The sequence below is a fragment of the Podarcis raffonei genome, chromosome 3 (assembly GCF_027172205.1).
Source record: "Podarcis raffonei isolate rPodRaf1 chromosome 3, rPodRaf1.pri, whole genome shotgun sequence".
NCBI classification, from domain to species: domain Eukaryota; kingdom Metazoa; phylum Chordata; class Lepidosauria; order Squamata; family Lacertidae; genus Podarcis; species Podarcis raffonei.
This window is the reverse complement of record NC_070604.1, coordinates 107,361,851-107,383,640: the sequence shown is the minus strand read 5'-3', so window position 1 is coordinate 107,383,640 and position 21,790 is coordinate 107,361,851. Positions and strand designations below refer to the sequence as shown.

At 43.0% G+C, this 21,790-nt stretch overlaps 1 protein-coding gene and 1 long non-coding RNA gene across 7 annotated transcripts in view; both read right to left on the bottom strand.

Annotated features, from left to right (window-relative positions):
* The window catches only part of NPHP1 (nephrocystin 1), a 36,547-nt gene that overhangs the window by 2,263 nt on the left and 12,494 nt on the right, over positions 1–21,790 (bottom strand). The window contains exons 11-18 of one of the 6 annotated variants that reach the window (XM_053383482.1): positions 21,517–21,645; positions 20,702–20,776; positions 17,177–17,287; positions 15,482–15,564; positions 5,266–5,342; positions 4,618–4,717; positions 3,638–3,750; positions 1,010–1,083 (exon numbers count right to left, since the gene is read on the bottom strand). In XM_053383482.1, coding sequence (XP_053239457.1) covers positions 1,010–1,083; positions 3,638–3,750; positions 4,618–4,717; positions 5,266–5,342; positions 15,482–15,564; positions 17,177–17,287; positions 20,702–20,776; positions 21,517–21,645 — 762 coding nt within the window. Of the gene's footprint in view, positions 1–1,003; positions 1,084–1,512; positions 1,590–3,637; positions 3,751–4,617; positions 4,718–5,265; positions 5,343–15,481; positions 15,565–17,176; positions 17,288–20,701; positions 20,777–21,516; positions 21,646–21,790 lie in introns of those variants that run through there. The other 5 variants (XM_053383489.1, XM_053383484.1, XM_053383486.1 and 2 more) reach the window with 5 other exon arrangements.
* LOC128411286 (uncharacterized) lies at positions 8,566–11,029 on the bottom strand. Its single transcript, XR_008329749.1, has 2 exons — positions 10,986–11,029; positions 8,566–10,613 (listed from the first exon to the last, which is right to left on the bottom strand). It is a non-coding gene; the product is annotated as an uncharacterized LOC128411286 (long non-coding RNA).

Here is a 21,790-nt window from a genome sequence, read left to right as displayed (position 1 = left end):
GTGGTTTCTGCCCAACTGAACAGTTCTTAAAGTTTGGGGGGGGGGTTGAGGGTGATTTTCAATGTATAACCCAAATCAAAGTTGGGGATAAGTTAAACCCAATTGGTTGGATTCAGACTCAATTATCCTTCACGCAAACCCAGTGAAATACATGGGATTTGCATTAGACATGACAAAGTTATGTCCCACTGATTCCAGTGGTTCTTCTGCTCTAAGGATAATAGAGTCTGAATCAAACCTTTGGCATCATATAGAAAGCCTCCTTCTATCAACAGTAGAGGGTTGATCCAGTAGAGGCTTCCCAGTAGCAGAAGAAGCCATTTTTGTTGACTTCCCCCTCCCTCTGTAGCCCCACCATCTTTCTAGAGGATTTTCCAGCCCTCTAAAGCAGATTTTGGGAGAGTGCTGGAAGCTGTAGGGGGAAGAAGGGAATCAGCAGACGTCACCTCCCTTTCATCCAGCAGCAGCAGCAAAGTCTGGATCCAAACCATTTATCTTTTTCTTTTCAGTTATTCTAATGCAGCGACCAGGCTGGAGACCCCTTTTCTAACACATCTTTAAAAAATATATATCTGAATACCACTAAATCTGTTCCCTTAATGTGTTTCCCGCCCCCACGGAGCTAAACAGGATCTGGCCTTCTAGCTTTTCCCCAGAGGATTCGTAATCATGTTAGATGACCAGAGATGTTGGCAGAAATCACTCCTTCCATTATGACTGTAGGAAAGTCAAACTTCTCAGAATTTTTCTTTCAACACACCACCACACCCTTTTGCTGCATTCCAGCCCTTCCTAAGCCACCTCTTTCCAAAGACTTTGGGCATTTCACTTCTATTTCTGTTTGCTTTGCTTTCAGCACATTATTGACCTAAGCTTAGCATCGTCAGAGCAGCTGTTTAAAACAACAGTGGGATGGAGGCGTGCAAAAGCGTTCAATCCTCCCATGCCGGAAAGAAAGAGGCTTTCAAAGCTGTCCTTTTGGATTAGTGATGCAATACGTTTCACGCACCCTGAGCGCATCCATGAGATCAGGCTGCTCCATGAGTTTGGGGAAGGTTGCCAAAACTGGATTGCCAATCAAATCTGCAAGGGAGATTGAAAAGGTGTCTGTTATTTGGGAAAGCTTTAGCAGCATTTTATGCGAGGCAGAAACAATTCACAGGAGAATGTGAACAGCAGTTTTGGCCTTTCACGATTCTGAACATCCACTGAAGACAGTTTTTAGAACACACACACACACACACACACACACACACAAATGCTGGCTAGAATGTGGAGAAAGAGGGAAAACGTGGTTGAATTGCCCACAAAAATAATATCCTGGGGGGGGGGGGAATAGCCAAAGCAGTATTTTATATCACAAAGACTGGATTACCTGTAGCAGCAGAACACACTTCTACAATGTTTAATTTAAGACTATAAGCTTCTGTAAAGAGCCATGTTTTATTTATGGCAGCCTGTAAGTTCTATGGTCATGAGTAGAGCTCATTGTACGTATGTATGAAACTTTATTTAGGTTGCTTGCTTCTAAAAATCCCATAAGTATGATATGAGGACAATAGCCATGTGCTCTTGTATCACTCCTGCGTCTGGTAGAAACAATTGGGATGGGTTACCATTTCTGAAGGTTTGAGGGTAGGTTAAGAGTGTCATGTATCAATTCTATGTGCATGTCCCCTTCCTGAGATACAAAAGAGTTTTTTATTCACAATCTTATACCCCTGTACAAAATGTAAAGCTGTGAACTGGCTGGCCCCCATATTGTGAACTGGCCCTCCAACACTTGCAGTTGAAAGGTTAAAGTGGGTCAGAATCATTGCAAATAACAGCCATGTAAAAGCATTCAGTTCATTTTGAAATGCTGGTTTCCACTTATATGTGCGTCATAAAAAAATTTAAGTTGAAGTAGCTTTAATCTGTTTTAGTATTTTAACTTTTGTGTGTTTTAAAGCATGCTTGAGATTTTTTCTAGCTTTTATTGTTTTATTACTTTGTAAACCACTTGGAGGATTGTTGTGGTTTTTTTACAATCAATCAGTATATCAATTATATGAAATAAATAAATACACTTCCGAGTTCGGCGTGATGCGTGTGTGCATGGTCACGCAAATATCAGATGCTCCTAAAACGGTTGTTGCCTATACCAGATGCTGTGAGCAACACAATATGTGCTATAAACTGGGAAAGAATGCAAATATTGTCAAGAGCTTTTAAGCAGGCATTTTAAGTTGCTGGTTTTCTACACAAAGGTTCCAACCACAGGAAATTTACACTTAGGAACTGCAACCAATTTTACACTTCCAAGCATTGACAAAGAACCAGATGGCATGGGACCAATCTCTGCTCATCCATGAATTCAGTGGATTTTCTAAAGCCAGTTTTCAGAAAGCATTTTCTCAGAGCCTTGTTTCCCCACCAGACACTGATGCATCACTTCCTTTCGTTCAGGCAAAACACCCTCTCCACCAAAACCTGGCTGTCGCTGTGTCAATGCGCATTCCAGAAGCCACCAAACCCTGTCATAAACTCAGACTGGCCTGGTTCATGCATGATACTAAGCGAAACCATGGCCAAGCATGAACACATGAGGATACAGGTATTCACACTAAGAATTATGGCTCTTTGTTCTATGTCTGAACCTAGGCTTGTGGTTTGTCACACACCAGAAAAACACAGGATTTAGGCAAGGTTTGTTCTTGGCTTACCGCTCACAGATTGCCTGGATTGTGACAAACCACAAGCCAAACCATGTGTGACATAACACTAAGCCAAACCATGGCCCAGCCCAGAGTAGCGTGTTAACCAGAAGAGCAAAGTGACTGCAATTTTTATGACAAGTACCTGCACACTTAGCCACAGTTTGGCTTAGCATCACATCCATAACTGAGCCACTGTTGTGCCCTTGTACCTGAAGCATTTTTAGGAGAGTGGCAGAGAGAACACAGATTCTAGCTGAACACGTAACCCCTGCTAATTTTTGGATTTCTTGCAAACGAACTGCAGTGCCGGGTAGGGCATTTTTGCAATAACCACCTCTGCTCTTGTGACGTGGGTGGGACTGTGGGTTAAACCACAGAGCAAGGACTTGCCGATCAGAAGGTCGGCGGTTCGAATCCCCACAACGGGGTGAGCTCCCGTTCCTCCGTCCCTGCTCCTGCCAACCTAGCAGTTCGAAAGCCTGCCAAAGTACAAGTAGATAAACAGGTACCGCTCCTGCAGGAAGGTAAATGGCGTTTCCGTGCCCTGCTCTGGTTCGCCACATGACCCAGAAGCTGTACGCCGGCTCCCTCGGCCAATAAAGTGAGATGAGCACCATAACCCTAGAGTCGGTCACGACTGGACCTAATGGTCAGGGGTCCCTTTACCTTTACCTTTTACCTCTGCTCTTAATGAAGAGCGTGGGTTGAGGGTCACTTCTTTAACTGTTTCAGAGTTCCTGAGAATGCATTCATTTACATGAACTGCTGAACCATGGGATTTGGGGGCGGTGGCACTGGTGGAGCAGACTATGCCAAAGTGAAGTTGGCCCTCTCCTGCTTTATGAAAGAAGAAATTACTTGACACCTCTCTCACACACATGGCAAGCACAGAAAGCAGCTGCTGCTTTTTCGACCCAAACATTACCAGACTTCCTTACCTGCATTTTGCATGTTTGGTCTGTCCCGGAGGAGCACATCACCAAGAATCTGACGATAAAATAATAAAAGGTGTATATAGCTCATGCTGCCAATTAATACTTCTGGTAGCAGACTGTTGTTGTTTTTTAAAAAAGCAAATAAAAACAAGGTTGTCAGTAAAAATTACTTACTCCTGAAATATTTTAGCACATCTTAACATGCAAGATTTCTGAATGCAGTAGTATTAAGATGGACTTTATTCTGACCAGCTGTGAACTACTGCTTTAATCTTCTTGGCTATTAAGCAATTCACACATTAAATTGCAGTTTTGTGACTCAAGCCCTAACCATGGGAAAGGGACATATTCTCTGTTTCTGGGGTATACTACACAATATACTAAAAGGTCCAACACTGTAAGGTGCATGAATTTTACCTTCTATACTTTTTTCTTTTGTGTAAAGTTAATTTGGGTCAACCTCTATGTTCCTAGGCAGGCACCATTAAGTAAAAAATATCGGATTTCTATTTTCAAATTTTCTTTGAAGAGGCATGTCCTATTCTCTCCCATTGGGACAGGGTGGAGGGAAGAAATCCTTGCATTTTCTAAAAAAACATTAAAATCTGCAAACTGGGGACACTTTTCATTTGATCAAAATATTGTATTATGTTACTTCAAACTACAATTTACTATAGTTCTATCTCCTCTTTTATTTCACCATTCGGGATACACTGTTCTTTCTCCTCCGGTGCCTTGCATTAGATAGTTGACATTCAATAGTATTTAGAAAGGCTGGCAGCTGACATGCATTAGTCTTTAATATTTGATAGTTGATAGAAGCCTGTCACATTCATAACAGAGCTTTACTGCAAGTTTGGACCTAATTTTTTTAAATTATACAGCAAAAACACTTGTTTCATGTATGAGAGAAAGCTACACCTCAACGAAAGCTACACAACGATGTAAGCATCATAAGAAAACTGCAAACTTTGCTCACTTACTTCAATATCGCTCTGGAGTTGGTGCTTAATGACCTCAGTTTCACTAGAAGTTGAGGCTGCTTCCTCAGTGTTATCATGTTATGGAAAACACTGCCACTGGCTTTAGTAAGAAGATATAAAGCAGAGAATCAAACATTATCAGTACTTGGGTTACTTTTAAATGTTCTCAAATACGTAATTCATTCATTCTGCTTCCAGCACTTTTTCCATCTGTTTATCTCTACCTGTTCTCATTCTGATCTCTGTGGCTCACTTTAATGAGTAGGACCAAATCAGAAACATTAAGTCATACTTTTCACCCTCCCCTTTGCAGTTAAAATTCTAATTATTCCAACACCCATCACACTTCTTCCTTTAAAAAAAATAATGTCTTAAAACCCTCCTTTTCCTCTTTGGCTTAGACAGCCATGTTTCCATCTGGCAATCAGAGTTTCCACAGGCACACAATGGCACTTTTAACACTGCTTATTTAGAATTCCTTTCCTTAGATTGGCATAGACGTGCCTGTTTCGTTTGTGTTTCAAACTTGTGCAGTGCTTATGCAACATCATGCGTTTCATAAATAAATAATAAAATAACGGAGGATTTCTGGCAACAGGGCATACAAAATAGTTTTCAGTTTCAGATAAGGGACAAGATAAGCTCTACCTCTTCTCAAAATCGACGGGTCTACTTCAACGCCCTTTTCGTAGGGAGTCCCACCATTCAAAAGCAGCTCATACGTTCTGAAAAATACACAAAATACAGACACCTGCATTCTTTTCTGACATGGGTGAAAAATGAAAGTAAAGAAATATGTGCCTTTTCCTGAAGCTGCAAAAGGTATTTTGTGCAAATCACACGTTTTCGTATTTCGCCTTTTCTGAACGAAGGCAACAACAACAAAATACCTAGTGCAAAAAAAATTTCTTAACAGCTCGATTTGATAAGCATCCATGGAAGGGTCCATAAAAATATGTCTTCCCTAAATAGCACAGAGTTCTCTTTTTATAAGCCTTTAGAAATTCTACACTTTATGAATCTGTACTTTGTAAAGCAGTATGGCCCCCAGTGGCATGACCCTCCTGTCAGTTGTAGAAGTGGGTCAGATAGAGAGACAGATAAGAGATATATGGTGTCACTTTTTGTACCAAACAACTATGGTGTGCACAAACCCACTCAAAACAAGCATTGAGAACTTCCTGATAATATATGGAAACTAATTACTGGGTGCTGTCCTATGAAAGATGACCCAATAAAAGACCATCAAACCAGGCAATCCCAGAGGTTGATAGGTATATTAACCAATAAAAACAGCATCCAATAAATCATTTTCACGTGTTATTTGGCGGTTTATGAATCCCACCTGTGTGAGTAAAGGTAAAGGTAAAGGTACCCCTGCCCATACAGGCCAGTCGTGTCTGACTCTGGGGTTGCGCGCCCATCTCGCTTAAGAGGCCGGGGGCCAGCGCTGTCTGAAGACACTTCCGGGTCACGTGGCCAGCGTGACAAAGCTGCATCTGGCGAGCCAGCGCAGCACACGGAAACGCTGTTTACCTTCCCGCTAGTAAGCGGTCCCTATTTATCTACTTGCACCCGGGGGTGCTTTCGAACTGCTAGGTTGGCAGGCAAATCCTAATAATTTGGGGTGAATTCCTTCCCCTTTTAAAACAAAGTATTTCTACTATCCATACCACTGCAAGGTTGCAATGATTGAGAATGCTGCTTAAGACCCACTCACCACAACTTGCTTTTGCTCAACAGAATGTTTTGCTTTTATACATTACAATTGCTCACTCCAGGTGTATCACAAGCACTCTGGAAATATTCATATATTTCAAAAGTAGTTCATGAAGGGTTATCATTTGGGAAACCAGAGTGGATAAAAATCAATGGTTTAAAAAAAATAATCAAAAAAATTGGATTTTTTAATTTTAAATTGATTTTTTTAAAATTTAAATTGGATTTTTAAAATAAAATGCTTTTGGAGGAAAAATCTTTCTAAAGATAGTTTTCTATTTAAGTTACATTATAGTCTAAAGGCTATTCATCAGGAAATAAGGATTTGTTTTAAGTTTTTCATGTGTAATAAAACTCAGTCTAAGTTTTTGATTTTTTAAAAACTGTTTAACCACATCAGTTAACAAACATGGATACATATGTTATAATGTTATTTAGTTAAATAAATTGTTTAAATTATTATTAAGGAAAGGATTATTTTTCTCCTTCCATTAAAGTACAGCAGAAAAGTTGACCAAATATAAACAGTTAACATATTAAACCTCACAATAGTGTCATAATTATCTGTCCATGTATTTCTAATAGTATAACCAAATCAGTAATTTTTGATATAACTGTAAAAACTACTCTAAAAAATTATTATTCCAAAAATGAAACCTTCATCTGGTTGTCAATATTAAGATTATAGTAGCAAGAACAAGTGTTTCTGTTAAAAAAAAAAAGATTTAAATCCAGTCTTACTGACTAGTGATTAAAATCGTGATTTAAATCGATTTGATTTAAATCAAATCCACCCTGTGGGAAACTAAAAGTTTTGGGCATGCAGACACTTGTACAATTCTCTGGGTTGTGGCTCTCAAGTTATCATCAGGTAAATAACCTGAAAAGCTTCTCTAGGGTCAAAGATACATCCTGGGCGCATTCACAAATGTCATTTAAGGCAGGAACCACTGGTGCTAAATTTACTGTTTCGAATTCCATCCTGACCTGTTCACCTCTAGTGCTGTTGTACAATTCACTTCTCCACGCGGAGGTGACTCATCTGCTCCTTCCTCTTGGTTTTTCATCTAAACTGCTCAGAATGCCCAGAAACGACCCTGTGCCAATTTTGTATCTTTCCAGTGATCACATAATTACAGATAGGTAAAGATAAAGGTAAAGGGACCCCTGACCATTTGTTCCAGTCGTGGCCGACTCTGGGGTTGCGGCGCTCATCTCGCTTTATTGGCCGAGGGAGCCGGCGTACAGCTTCCGGGTCATGTGGCCAGCATGACTAAGCCGCTTCTGGCGAACCAGAGCAGCGCACGGAAATGCCGTTTACCTTCCCGCCGGAGAGGTACCTATTTATCTACTTGCACTTTGACGTGCTTTCGAACTGCTAGGTTGGCAGGAGCTGGGACCGAGCAACGGGAGCTCGCCCCGTCATGGGTATTCAAACCGCTGACCTTCTGATCGGCAAGTCCTAGGCTCTGTGGTTTAACCCACAGCGCCACCCGCGTCCCAATTACAGATAAAAGGCAGTCAAATTATGACAAAGGAATCCTTCAGCTTTGAGTTTCTAGATATGGATGAACAGAACATCCTAAAGACACACTGGGCTGGCTTCCAAGTTCAGAAGCATCATATGGACTCAGCCAGGGCCCCTCCAATTTAGAATAGTTTGAGATGTTGCTCTTTTGCAGCCAAAATTATCTGAAAGACAGATAACCCACATTTATTCCCAGCGTTGCTGGATCCTTTTCATGCACACATATATACATCCCTTTATTTCTCATCGCTCAATGACTTGCAGTTGAATGCGTGAAAAGACTGCACTGAAGAGTGTCGGGTTTGAGGCGATGTGAGGCAACAGGAAAGTTCTGAATGTGACATTAGATCTGGGATGGCTCGTTCACACATGCAAATCATTCCTTGTCTCTGTATACATCAGATGATGAACATGCATGCTTGAATTTGCAAATCAGAGATATTTCACCAGTTTGCACCACTTATTTGCCTATGTTTACAAGTGCAAAAATGAGCCCGATGCCTGCCAATACATTATTTAACTTGGATCTTAGAACAGAGTATGTACCACTTTTCCGGGCTTTGTCATGTATCCTACAGTAAATACTGGGCTATAAAGTGGAGGTCTCCTTCAAATTAAGCTGCCAGCACAAAATGGTCCTTGCTTAACTTTTGGCCTTTGCCCCTATAGGATGGTTGATTTGGGCTTGTTTTTCTCCCTGACTTCCTGATGTTTTTGTATTATCTGCTGCTTCCTGTTTCTATTTTAATATTTTACTTGCTGCTTTTATTGAATTGTTGACATAAGCTGTCTTGGATGCTTCTATGACTCTTAGAAGACATCTGAAGGCAGCCCTGTATATGGAAGCTTTTAATGTTTGATGTTTTACTGTGTTATCATATTTTGCTGGAAGCCTCCCAGAGTGGCTGGGGCAACCCAGTGAGAAGGGCTGCATATAATTAATACAATGGGAAAGGGACAGGGAGGGAAGAAGAAATAAAAATCAAAGCTCAGGCACAAGTTTCTAAACAGTTGTTCCTTATAATGACCAGCTGGCGCACAGTTCAAGGGCGGGAGGAATAGGCTGGTATAGCAGCTATAGAACTGACATTTTGTTTGTTGTTTAGTCGTGTCTGACTCTTCGTGACCCCATGGACCAGAGAACGCCAGGCACTCCTGTCTTCCACTGCCTCCCGCAGTTTGGTCAAACTCATGCTGGTAGCTTTGAGAACACTGTCCAACCATCTCGTCCTCTGTCGTCCCCTTCTCCTTGTGCCCTCCATCTTTCCCAACATCAGGGTCTTTTCCAGGGAGTCTTCTCTTCTCATGAGGTGGCCAAAGTATTGGAGTCTCAGCTTCAGGATCTGTCCTTCCAGGGAGCACTCAGGGCTGATTTTCTTCAGAATGGATAGGTTTGATCTTCTTGCACTCCATGGGACTCTCAAGAGTCTCCTCCAGCACCATAATTCAAAAGCATCAATTCTTCGGCAATCAGCCTTCTTTATGGTCCAGCTCTCACTTCCATACATCACTACTGGGAAAACCATAGCTTTAACTATACAGACCTTTGTCGGCGAGGTGATGTCTCTGCTTTTTAAGATGCTGTCTAGGTTTGTCATTGCTTTTCCCCCAAGAAGCAGGCATCTTTTAATTTTGTGACTGCTGTCACCATCTGCAGTGATCATGGAGCCCAAGAAAGTAAAATCTCTCACTGCCTCCATTTCTTCCCCTTCTATTTGCCAGGAGGTGATGGGACCAGTGGCCATGATCTTCGTTTTTTTGATGTTGAGCTTCAAACCATATTTTGCACTCTCCTCTTTCACCCTCATTAAAAGGTTCTTTAAGTCCTCCTCACTTTCTGCCATCAATCTTGTGTCATCTGCATATCTGAGGTTGTTGATCTTTCTTCCAGCAATCTTAATTCCGGCTAGGGATTCATCCAACTTAGGACAATAATATAAGTGCTCAAATCTCTGTTCAGTCGCAAAGCATGGTGAGTGAACTTGAGCCACTCACCATTTATCAACCTGACCTACTTCACAGGGTTGTTATGAGAACATTGCCCTCATGTCCTTGGAGGAAGGGTGGAAATAAAAATATAAACGACAACAGCTCAATATTAATTAACCTCCCTCTGGATAGAATGAGATATTTTAAAAACTTTTCATCATTTGGCCAGGCAGCACCTTATAATTTGCGTTGTTTCAATTTGGCTACTGTTCTCGTCAAGTAAAATACTGAAGTATTGATTGATTCAACAGGATTTCCTGTCTGGAAGTGACGGACATGAATTACATGCTTTGTGGAAATTCCTGTACTGGTATACTGGTTCCCTAAGCCTTAGTGATGACTGCAAGTGAAACACCTTGCCCATCCTCTCTGTTCCTGCCAACTTTCAACAGGTGATTTGAGAGAAGCCACAATGTGAAGATGGGTGTTCACCTCACTGCGTGCCAGTCATCACACACAGTAGTTGCAACTTGGTAATCCGGCCGCAAGTGCAGCTTCACAAGCACATCATATCATTTCAGCGGAAACAATACAAACTTGGAATTCAGAGAAAGAGGAGTTCAGCAATGCAAAAATGTTTCTTATATTCTAGTTCTGCCCTCTCCTCTAAGGGGTTATTGATTCTGGATGCAGGTTTCTTATTGTTGTAGCAGAAATTACCCAAGATACACAAAGAGCAATAATACGACTAACACATTTGCAAAGCTAAGCTGGGTCCGGTAGGGTTTCAAACTGGATGAGGGACTGCATGTTGAGATTCCTGAATTGCCAGGGGTTGGACCAGATTCTATAAGTAACGATGATGCCACTGGTGAATTATAAGAAGAGATATGTATCTAATATTCTAAAAACAAGACTTTTTTTCTACCATATCTTGGGTTCTTTCCCCATTATTGTGCAGCCCTCCATTTCATTTTGTAGGTAACAATGCTGCCTACTGAAGACTGAGATTGTGGGGTTTTTGATATGGTATATATTGTTTTGCAGGCGACTCAAAAAGTGGGATTTCATTGCAGCACAGAGCTGGGACTTCAGTTGCAAGCCCCATTTGTCATGGGTCCAATGTGGGCAAGGCCTAACCTCAGCTCCCCACCTGTGGTAAAGGTCTCCACACACCATGAAAAATAGACACCCCCCCCCCATTTATATCACATAGATTATTGCTTATTAAGTGCCATTAGGTAAGGTAAAGGTAAAAGGACCCCTGACCAGTCGTCCAGTCGTAACCAACTCTGGGGTTGCAGTGCTCATCTCGCTTTACTGGCCAAGGGAGCCGGCGTACAGCTTCCGGGTCATGTGGCCAGCATGACTAAGCCGCTTCTGGCGAACCAGAGCAGCACACGGAAACACCGTTTACCTTCCTGCCAGAGTAGTACCTATTTATCTACTTGCACTTTAACGTGCTTTCGAACTGCTAGGTTGGTAGGAGCTGGGACCGAGCAACGGGAGCTCACTCCATCGCGGGGATTCAAACCGCCGACCTTCTGATCAGCAAGTCCTAGGCTCTGTGGTTTAACCCACAGTGCCACCCGCGTCCCTTGCCTACTAGGTACCAGGTGACTATATGTACTCCCATCCTGTACCACTAGTGGAATTTCCACACAATTGATATGGGTAGTCTTGCTTTGTGGGGCAATCTTGTTTTGGGAGACAAGTACATTGAATTATGATTCTTAAGTGCTGCACAAACACTCTAGCTCTTGGGAGGAAAACCGGAAGAAAATGACGATGCTATGAAGGGGAGGTGTGGGGAGGGATGTGTCGCCCGCTCCTCACAATTCAAGGCACAGACAGTGTCCAGTTATATGAGCCCAAGACAGCTGCAGAGCACAACGCCATCACAACAGCCTTCTACTGTTGTGCTTGCTGGGACAAGAATCACATTCTGCCCCCCTCCCCCTCATTACACAACACAGTGCAACCAGCTTGGGGGAAAGGCAATCTCTGCCATAGGATTATGATCCTCAGGGAAAATGTCCAAACTGTAAAATGGGTAAAGCTGCAAATGAAAAACTGTGTAGAAAGGACTCTCAGGAACAGCCTTCCATGCAGGGAAGGAGAGGTTTTCCAGGGCGAGAGGCTGGGGGAAGAATGGGAAGCTCCCAGGTGAGAGCTGGGAGGGCTCACCTTTTTCTGTCTGGGTCAAAAATGAAGATATACCTGTGAGGAAGGACTCTGCATTCTTCTATCTCTTTCTTTTTGTTGTTGCTGTTTTGTTTTTGTTTAGATTGGTTTGTTTTTCTATTGTGTTATGAAAAGTCTTAATAAAATTTCATAGATGACTCAATGGCTTGGTATAAGGCAGGTTCCAAAAAAAAAAAAAAAAGGAGCAGCCTTCCTTGTGAAGCTGGCAAACGGTAAATATTTTAAAGCAATTAAATAATTATAATAACTGTATTAAGCATAAAATACAGGGGGGGGGCATTTTAGTCCCTTTGCCAAAGCTAAAGAAAGCTTTATTCAGTACTGTGGAAATGATACCAGAAAGGAGGGCTAAAACAGTCATAAAGGAAGTCCACAAGCAAGTTGTTGTTTTTTTAAAGAAAAGAAAATCTGGGCCCGCTTCAAGTTTTGAAAATAAACCAAGCACATTTTAAAATCATTTAGGGGGTGAGACTTGTTTAACAAGCTTAGCAGTCTTGGGGCAAGTTAACAGGCTGCATACACATCACATGACATCGAGTTTCAGTATTCACCCAGGCTATGAGACACCCAGGCTATGTAGTACAAGCCTAGCAATGAGTCAGTCTTGGGGCAGTATCCAAACCCAGCTCAAGGATCTGTGGTATGATCAGAAATGTTCCTCTCAAGGACAGCCTCTGTGAGCCGAGCCCCTGGAATGCAGAAATGGCAAGAATGCTTGGGTGGCAAAAGACATTAATTAGCATTAGTCAGTTTTGATCCTGCCTTGCCTTGCATAGAAAAGGGTTTTCTTTCTTTTCTTTTTTTAAAAAGGAGGCATATGTAATGCTATATTAAGTAAACATCACTAAAGCTGGCCTTAATGAACTTTGGAGGAAGAAAGAGATGAATGTGTAAATTTGTAACTTTCAAGGCTGTGCTCCTATCACACTTAGGAGTCCCATTGAACCCAGTGGGAGATTTGAGTACAGGTTTCAGCAAGGGATGGGGAATCTGCAGCCAGTGTTCGAAACTCCCATTGTTCTAGGCGCATTTTGCAAACAGGGAATTTCATTAGCATGAGCAGTTTCTGAACTCTGGGCACAGAACTGCGCCTAAGATTTCAGATTAAAACTGCAGAGTGGAAGGAAAGGAGAACCTTTTTCTGTCTCCCCACTTCCAGCTACTCTGAAGACTGGAGAAGAAACTCTTTTAAGAATATTAGAGAGGTGGGCAGGGGAAGGACTGGACCCTGTGAAAAATGAACATAGTATTTTAGGTGCAGTTCACTCATTTTCAGCTTTGTATTCTTGTTATAAAAAGCGCACCGAGACATTCTGTTGTTGTGCCCACAACCTAGGTTTAAGGGGCCATTTAACTCCTAGCTTTATCTGTTTCTAACACTGACTTGTAGTCTTCTAACTGTTAAGACTACAATTCCCATCATCTCCAACCATTGGCCACACTTTCTTGGACTGATGGGAGCTGAATGACATCTGGAGGGCCACAGGTTCCCCCTCCTTAGTTGAAGATGCAACAGATAGTCAGTTGAGAGCATTAGCCAAGGCGTTGAGTAAATCTCACTAATATTGTGATCCTGGTGTACAGCCAAGTTGCCTGTTACAATTCAGATTTCCTCTTGCTAGAATTCCGCCCCCATGGCAAAAAAAAAAATTGTTTCTGTTGGCAAAGAATGTGAAATCTGGAAAATGTTGCAGATGCATTTGCAATTATGTGCTTCTGATATAAAGCAATGTAGTATTATTGTGAAATGAATACTGTTAAAATGAATCGTTATCTGCTATACTTAGTTCCTTTAAGCTTTAGCTTTATGGGGAAGTATTGGCAGGCACTAGGGAAATAGCAGCAGGATAGGGGAGAGAGCCAGGAGATACGTCACCATGGCCAGCATCCAGAGAGCCCCAATGTGGGAGCAGAAAACACTTCCAATTGTGTGTTTGGGAAGAGGGGCGGTTGACCCTCCTCCAGTTTCATCTGTTCCACCAATACATCATTTACAGCTCTCCCTGGAGTGGCTCAGGACGGGGGGAGGGGGGAGAGAAAGGGGAATGGTGGCCTGCGGTGCGAAAAGGGGTGTTTCGGAAAAGCATTTCTCTCATCCTCAGTTCCCTGTATGTTAAACAGGAGCAACTGCAAACTAGCATTCAGGATTGGTGTGTGGACCACCATAATAAAGAATATGAATTCGAAATGCTTAGGAGGTGAAGCAGCTGCCATACAACTTTGAGGGGGGAAACCTGGCAATGCAACTTAATATTTTAAATGCTCCCCCAAAAGTCAAGGTTGGTAGCAAAGTTCTAAATGCCAACACAGGAAGCTAATGCATCCTCAGGTAGAACTGGATATGTCTCTTGTCTGAAACCCTGGAAAGCTGCTTCCAATCTGCATAGGCAACACTGGTCTAGATAGAAAAATTGCCTAACTTGCTATAGGACTGCTTCCTAAACTGAAAAATGCTGCCATATTTTAACAGCAATCGTTTGGTGGCACAGCCATCTTCAGTATTTGGGGGCCCTTGAGTAACAGACAAGCAGTGACCCACCAAAGCATGCAAACCAAGAGCACACTCAAAAAGTCTTCTCCACCAGGTGACCTATATGAAGCAAGGCACATGCCAATCTCTGTTTTAAAAAACCTCCCCTACCAACTCTCAGTTTAACTAATGGGCAGCTTCATTATTCCCCCGCTGCATCTTAGTTACACAGGGCTAGTTAAGATGAAACGACCACAAGCCTTTGTCTGACGGTTACAGCCATCTTCCAAATACCTCCTCACTCTACCTTGTGGCAGCATCAAGACCCTGGCATCTGCACTGGCACCTTGCTGCCTTCTGGAACTGGCAGCAATCTGGGGAACGTGTGTCGTTATTGGTCCAAACATATGATTCCTACAATGTGATAGCCGCAATCTAACACCCAACAGGTCTACCCACACTTTGCATTGCAAACTGGTGTCTGTCACAATGCCAGCCGTACAGAGGAGACACATGGAAAGTGCCAGGAAGCTGCATCTGAATTTTCACACCTATTTCTGAATAATATTCATCAGGAGATTTGTATTGTAGGTGAAGCATGAAATGGCTCATGAATGCTGTTGAGTAGTACCATATGAGGGACACTCAAAACCAAGTATCCCTGTGTTTTTACATCATCAGCTTTGACTGCTGAAATTTCTGGAGTTAACTGATGCAACACATTTTTTCAACTCTGGCAGATAATGGTTAGAGTGTCAGGCTAGGGTTCAAATCCCAACTCAGCCATGAAGCTCACTGGGTGACCTTGAGCCAGTCACTCTCCCTCAGCGTAACTCAACTGACAGGGTCGTTGTGGGGATCAGATGTGTGAGAAGGGGGAAGACCTATGTATGCCACATTGAGCTCTTTGGAGGAAGGAGGGATATAAATGCAATAAACACATAATAAACCAACCCTGTGAATTTGATGTATCTTTATATTTTTCACCTCCCCAAATCACAAAGGAAACTTACTTGGAGGAAACTGGAAGTCCGCTTGAGTCAAAAAGTTTTAGAAATGCCCAGCCACAGCTTAGTTCTCCTCTCTCACCTGTTGACTAGAAAATAAGGTGGATGAAACTAATTATCCAGGTTGCTAAAATGTAAAACGGGTGGACATAATCAGCCCTTGGGTCCATCTGCTCCACCCTTCCCACATTATCTGTGTTAGGTGTGCAGCTGAAGCAGCAATGGCAGGCTCTCCTTCCTTCCCCCCTGCCATCACCCTAGGAATAATCAATGCCTGCCACTCAAAGCTAGGTGGGTTTGATTGTACCAATAAATGCAGCTAAAGGAATGGAATTGGTTTAGCGGTTGCAGCTATCGGCAAGGCAATCAAGCTTGCATACACAGATAGCCCTGTTTTGTATTTTCTTCACGCAATCACAGAATCACAGAACTGTAGAGTTGGAAGGGACCCTAAGGATCATCTAGTCCAACCCCCTGCAATGCAGGAATATGCAGCTGGTCCATACAGGGATCGAACCTGCAACCTTGGTGTTATCAGCACCATGGTCTAACCAACTGAGCTATCCAGGCTCATCCTCAGGGGACCAGTCATCTCTACAATAATAGAGCACTGGGTTCAATGGCTAACCAGAGAGAAACAAGGCCATCCAATAAAACCAAATGTTGGGGAAATTCAGGACAGACAAAACAAAGTGCTACTTCACACAGTGCACAGTTAAAATATGTTGCAATGGCCATCAAGGTGGATGGTTTTTAAAGAGGACTAGACAAATTCATGGAGGATGAGGCTATCAATGGATACCGGTTATGATGACAATAGGACAGTTGGAGGGAGTCTGCCTCAGGATACCAGTTTGTGGGAACAGCAAATGCAGAGAACACTACTGCACTCCAGTCCTGCTTGTGGGCAGGGGCGAAGGAAGGGGGTGCGGTGGAGGTGGTCCGCCCCAGGTGTCACCCCTGAAGGGTGTGACAAAATGCCGGGCGGTACTCACCGTGGAGCCTGCAGCACGCCTGAGTCACACATCTCTCCTTGGGGATACACAGTGGCTTGGGCGCATGCAGGCTCTGCGCTGCCCAAACTGGCCGCCTGCTGCCTCCCCCCCAGATGTAGGGCAGCTGAGTGGGAGAAGTCAGGCAGACTTCGGAGGCCCCGCGGTGTGCCCTGCCCCTATGGGTGGCTTGCCCCACCCCTGGGCGCGCCGCCCCAGGCGCCCAAGCGGCTTCCTCCACCACTGCTTGTGGGCTTCCCACAGGTACCTAATGAGCTACTTTAAGAACAAGATGCTGGACTCAATGTGCATCTCACCCAGTGCAGCAGGGCTGCTCTTACGTTCTTAATGTGTGTGCCCTTCAATATTTCATGAGCTACCCCAAAAAGGAAGGTAAAAAATATAGGCTGGTAGTCTTCACCATCCCTTTCACTTTTGTCTTATCAAATAAATTTGATTTATTAACCTTAACCTCAAGTATACACAGCTTAACGATCAGCCAGCCCAATCACCAAGCAGGAGAATGGCAATTCATACTAATAAATTATGTGCCAGTCCTAAGGGGAGGTTGGCATTCTTGTGATACTGAAACCGACTTCTACTTCATTCCTGTGGTTTATAATGCCAAGCTCTTTGTATATAAAAGAAATACCAACAGACAGCCTGTCTTCTAATAGTTTCATGCACTGAATCACCTGTGAGAACTTACATTCCGAATGTAAGTGATCCCAAGTTCAAATAATATGCCTATGTCCGGAGATGGGGAATTGGATCTAATAAAACAATCACCGTCAAGCAGGCACGGTAAGATGCCAGTCACCTAAAAATGTAAAAAAGAAGCAGCAGCAAATATATCTAAGCATTTTATTTCAAGATTCTCTTGAAACACCAATAGAATTCCTCCATTTCCTTTCAGAAATAAACTATTACCGTATTTTTCGCTCTATAGGATGCACTTTTTCCCCTCCAAAAATTGAGGGGAAATGTGTGTGCGTCCTATCGAGCAAATGAAGCTCCTTGGCGTCAGCGATAGCAACGCTAAGCCTCCGAAGCGCAGAGGGAGCACTCCCTCCATGCTCCAAAGGCTTCGCGTTGCTTTTGCTGAAGCCTGGAGAGCGAGAGGCGTCAGTGCGCACCGACCCCTCTCACTCTCCAGGCTTCAGGGATAGCCCCGCGCAGCCCCTCTGGCAGGGAGAGGCTGCACGTGGCTATGGCTTCTTTAGCCCCGCACAGCCTCTCCCAGCAGGGAGAGGTTGCATGGGGCTCAAGAGGAAGCCAAAACAGCCAGTGGGATCCATCCCGCTGGCTGCCTTGGCTTGTGCCATAGCCGTGCGCAACCCCTCCGGCAGGGAAAAGCTGCACGGGGCTATGCCTTCTTTAGCCTGTGCGCTGCTCTTTGGGGCTGGGGGGGGGAATAAGATTTTTTTTTCTTGATTTCACCCCCTAAAAACTAGGTGTGCCCTATGGTCCGGTGCGCCCTATGAAGCGAAAAAGATGGTAAATTAAATCACAAGCATCACCAACAATCACTATATTTACATGCCACCTAGTTTTGTATGAAATTGTTGCACACAACTAAGTGATACTGTGATAGGAATTTTATGGTCTTAGATATATGGCAATGTTCATAACCGCACATACATAGATCAACACAGGAAGGCCAACCTGGAACCATTTTGATTCCTAAACTGACCAAATGTTTTCTCTGCAAGGTCAAACTGGAAAAGTCTCCCCATTGTCTCTTTCCTCACAAATCCTGTCTTAAGGACACATTTAAGATATGAATAAGGTGTGAGCCTGTGACCTGGCCCAGGAAATAAGTATTTTACCACTACAAAAGAATGGCCAGGCTCCCCGGGAAATCCAATCAAGTAACTTGCCAGACAGGAGATAAACTGTGACAGGAGAAAAACAACATTTAAATTTCTGTGATGTAGGTGGGATGTATCTGAGGGGTGGTCTTAGGTTACACCCCTTCTGTGATGTATGCATAATGTTTCTGGGGGTGGTCTTGATCTAGAGAATGGGAATTTCAAAAGTCTTTATAAGCCCTTGCACTGCATTTTTGTGGGTCCTCCTCCTTTCCTGCGAGTGAGGGGAGCACCATGTTGCAACAGATCAATAAAGATCAAGCTTACTAGCTGCTTTGCTTCTCAATATTCTCTGGTTGGCCTCTGTTATCTTCTCCTACCAATAGGGAACCTATGTAAGGACTCTATATGGGCTCTTGGATACCCCATAAGGGAAAAGGGCATATTTTTATTTACAACAATACAACCAGGGAATACACACGAAATCCTATAGTGGTCAGCAAGCTACACAACAACCAGGAGGGCATTGTGTTTTATTTTCCACAAAGATATAAGCACTAGCTTCCAAAGAAGATCCATTTTGCAGTGTCCTCCTTATCTGAAGGCAGCTCCTCTTGAAGCCTTCTTCCCTTGTTCATACTCTAAACTGGTGATCCAAGCAAGCAAAGCTCAGCTTGATGACAGAGGTTTCAGCACCTCTTCAATGCCTTCCTTTCACTCAACAAATTCCCCCTATACATGCACTGTGACAAGCTAAGGACAAAATTAGATATGATGAAGAATGGATGGGTGCTGTCAAAAATGGCAACCCTGTGAGTTCTCTTCACCACTAATGTGTGGCAATGGAAATGCATCATGCACTTTTCCTCACTGGCTGCTGTTGGGGCAGGGAGGGTGCTCACAATGTCATAACATCATGGCTTTCCACTGCTATATGTGGATCAAAGAGAAATAAGCAAATATACCCAGAGATAAACAATTTAACCATGCTTCAGGGGTATCCAGTAGACTTGTTAATACTGATATGCAATATAATTTCAAAACAGGGGCAAATTCATATTTGAAGCATTTGCCTGCAGACAGCTGCTTCTGGAGCGCCATAAGCTCCCACTTGCTGTGTGATTTCAACACTGATTCAGAAGAAACACTGCCACCTGCTGAACAATCCATGGCACTTCCTTCAGCACATACAAGTGCCGTATTTTTCGCTCTATAACACGCACCAGACCATAACACGCACGTAGTTTTTAGAGGAGGAAAACAAGAAAAAAAAATATTCTAAACGAAATAGTGGATATATGATTTTTGTGGTTCATGCTGTGGCCACAGACATGTGATCTGACAGTGAGTTTGGAGTAGCCCAATGCAAAAATCCTGAGGATCCATGTGGATCCATGCTTTGTAACCACGGAGGAGGGAAGGAAGGGGAACCATGGATCCTCTGCTCATGACTGCAGCAGATCCCCCCCCCCCCGCCACCCGCAGGCATTCCCTCCATAACACGCACAGACATTTCCCCTTACTTTCTAGGAGGAAAAAAGTGAGTGTTATGGTGCAAAAAATACGGTAACTTGTGATTATTTAGTGCTAAATGTGAAGCAAGTGAGTGGAATTCAATTTGAGACAGTGATGAGCATGGGTAGGCAAAGTAAGTCCCGGGGTCCGGCCCATTCGCCTTCTCAATCCGGCCCGCGGACGGTCCAGGAATCAGCGTGTTTTTACATGAGTAGAATGTGTGCTTTTATTTAAAATGCATCTCTGGGTTATTTGTGGGGCATAGGAATTCTTTCATTATTTTTCTTCAAAATATAGTCTGGCCCCCCACAAGGTCTGAGGGACAGTGGACCGGCCCCCTGCTGAAAAAGTTTGCTGACCCCTGGTGATGAGGGTGGGGGATTAATGCCCTGAGCAGCTTTCCTGTTCCAAATTATTCCCAGGTGCTATTTGCTCATCTTATTCTTAGCACAGCAAATAGGAGATGGGAGGAGAATTTAGATAAGTAAACCTTTCGCCCTTCCTTCTCCAACGCTCTGACCCTCTACCCAAGCTGCTTTTTCATTTTTGTAAAAAAAAGAAAGAAACAGCAAATGAATTTCCAGTGTCTTATCTAGTTTGATCCTCAAGTCAGCAGGATTTTATCAATATAGTTCCAAGATGTGGTTGCCAGAGGTCAAACCTCATAGCACTTAAATTCATTCTGCTTGGCAACTGAGATCTTGGCATGTGTTTCTATGGCTCAGTTCCCCCTCCTCTAAATCACAAGTAATGCTTAACTAGCATTTATTATTAAAAAAAATTGGCGGGGAGGAAGATTATTATCAGATTGCGCTAGAATTAATTGTACATACTACAGATCACAATCCTACAAAGTTATACAAGATTTACCAGGTCAAATCTATCAATAATCTCCTCAGTATTCTTACCCGTGGAGAAAAGGTCCATGTTTTGGGATTTTTAGGTTGCCACGTAGCTCTAACTGTATGAATATTACTCAGTATCTAAAACAAGAAAATAATTAACATTTGAATATAGCAGTGTAGATTAACGCAATGAAGAATGGGGAACTATTTCATTACAAGATCAGCTTATGTTTGAATGACCAACCTTCACCTTTTTTAGCTCATAAAATTTAGAAATATGATCATGAATCCAGCCTATCACAAACTGATGCTTTCACTCTGCAATGGAGAACAATGCAAATCCTGCTTTTGAGAATTACTAAGTACATGTTCAAGGGTGTTGTAAAAATCAGGTCCATTATCCATCAGCTCTCTGATAAGGAGGGATGGCAGACTAATCAACTTATTGGCACTGAGGGTGGTGTGCAACATTTTACTCAGAACAGATCTACTGAAATTAATGAACCTAGCTTAGCAACGTCCATTAATTTCAGTGAGTCAATTTTGAGTTAAATTTCATGGACCCTAAATGTGTCAATGCTGCACATGGGTCGTGCAGAGATAAATATCATGCAATGCGGCAGATATAAGATAGGATAGCCAGAAAGGAAAAGTCTGGAATACTTTGTCAGGTACAAATTAACTGAAACCTGATAAGCTTTTAAAATGCAGAACAAAGAACTGTATGCAAATAAGTTATAGGCAGCAACTGTTTAAATCCTCCACAAAATAGCAGTAGACAACGAGTAGACACATGCTTCCTGTTTCATAAATGTGATCAAGATATTGGAAGAAGTTCAAATTTTAACCGCTCAGGTTAAGTGATTTGTAGAACTCACTCTGTTACCGTCAAAAAGGCAGAGTCGGACATGTCTACTCAGGACTTGTATGCTCATTCCAGGAAAAGGAATCCCTTTACAGTTCCATAGGGTCACAATCAGTGACAGCCGAGTTGGCCTTGACTGAATCTGAAAGAAAGGGGGCGGGGACCAGAGTTTTACATTTTACAGCTACATTTACTTCATAATATGTTACTGCATAATGGACGCGGGTGGCACTGTGGGTTAAACCACAGAGCCTAGGACTTGCTGATCGGAAGGTCGGAGGTTCGAA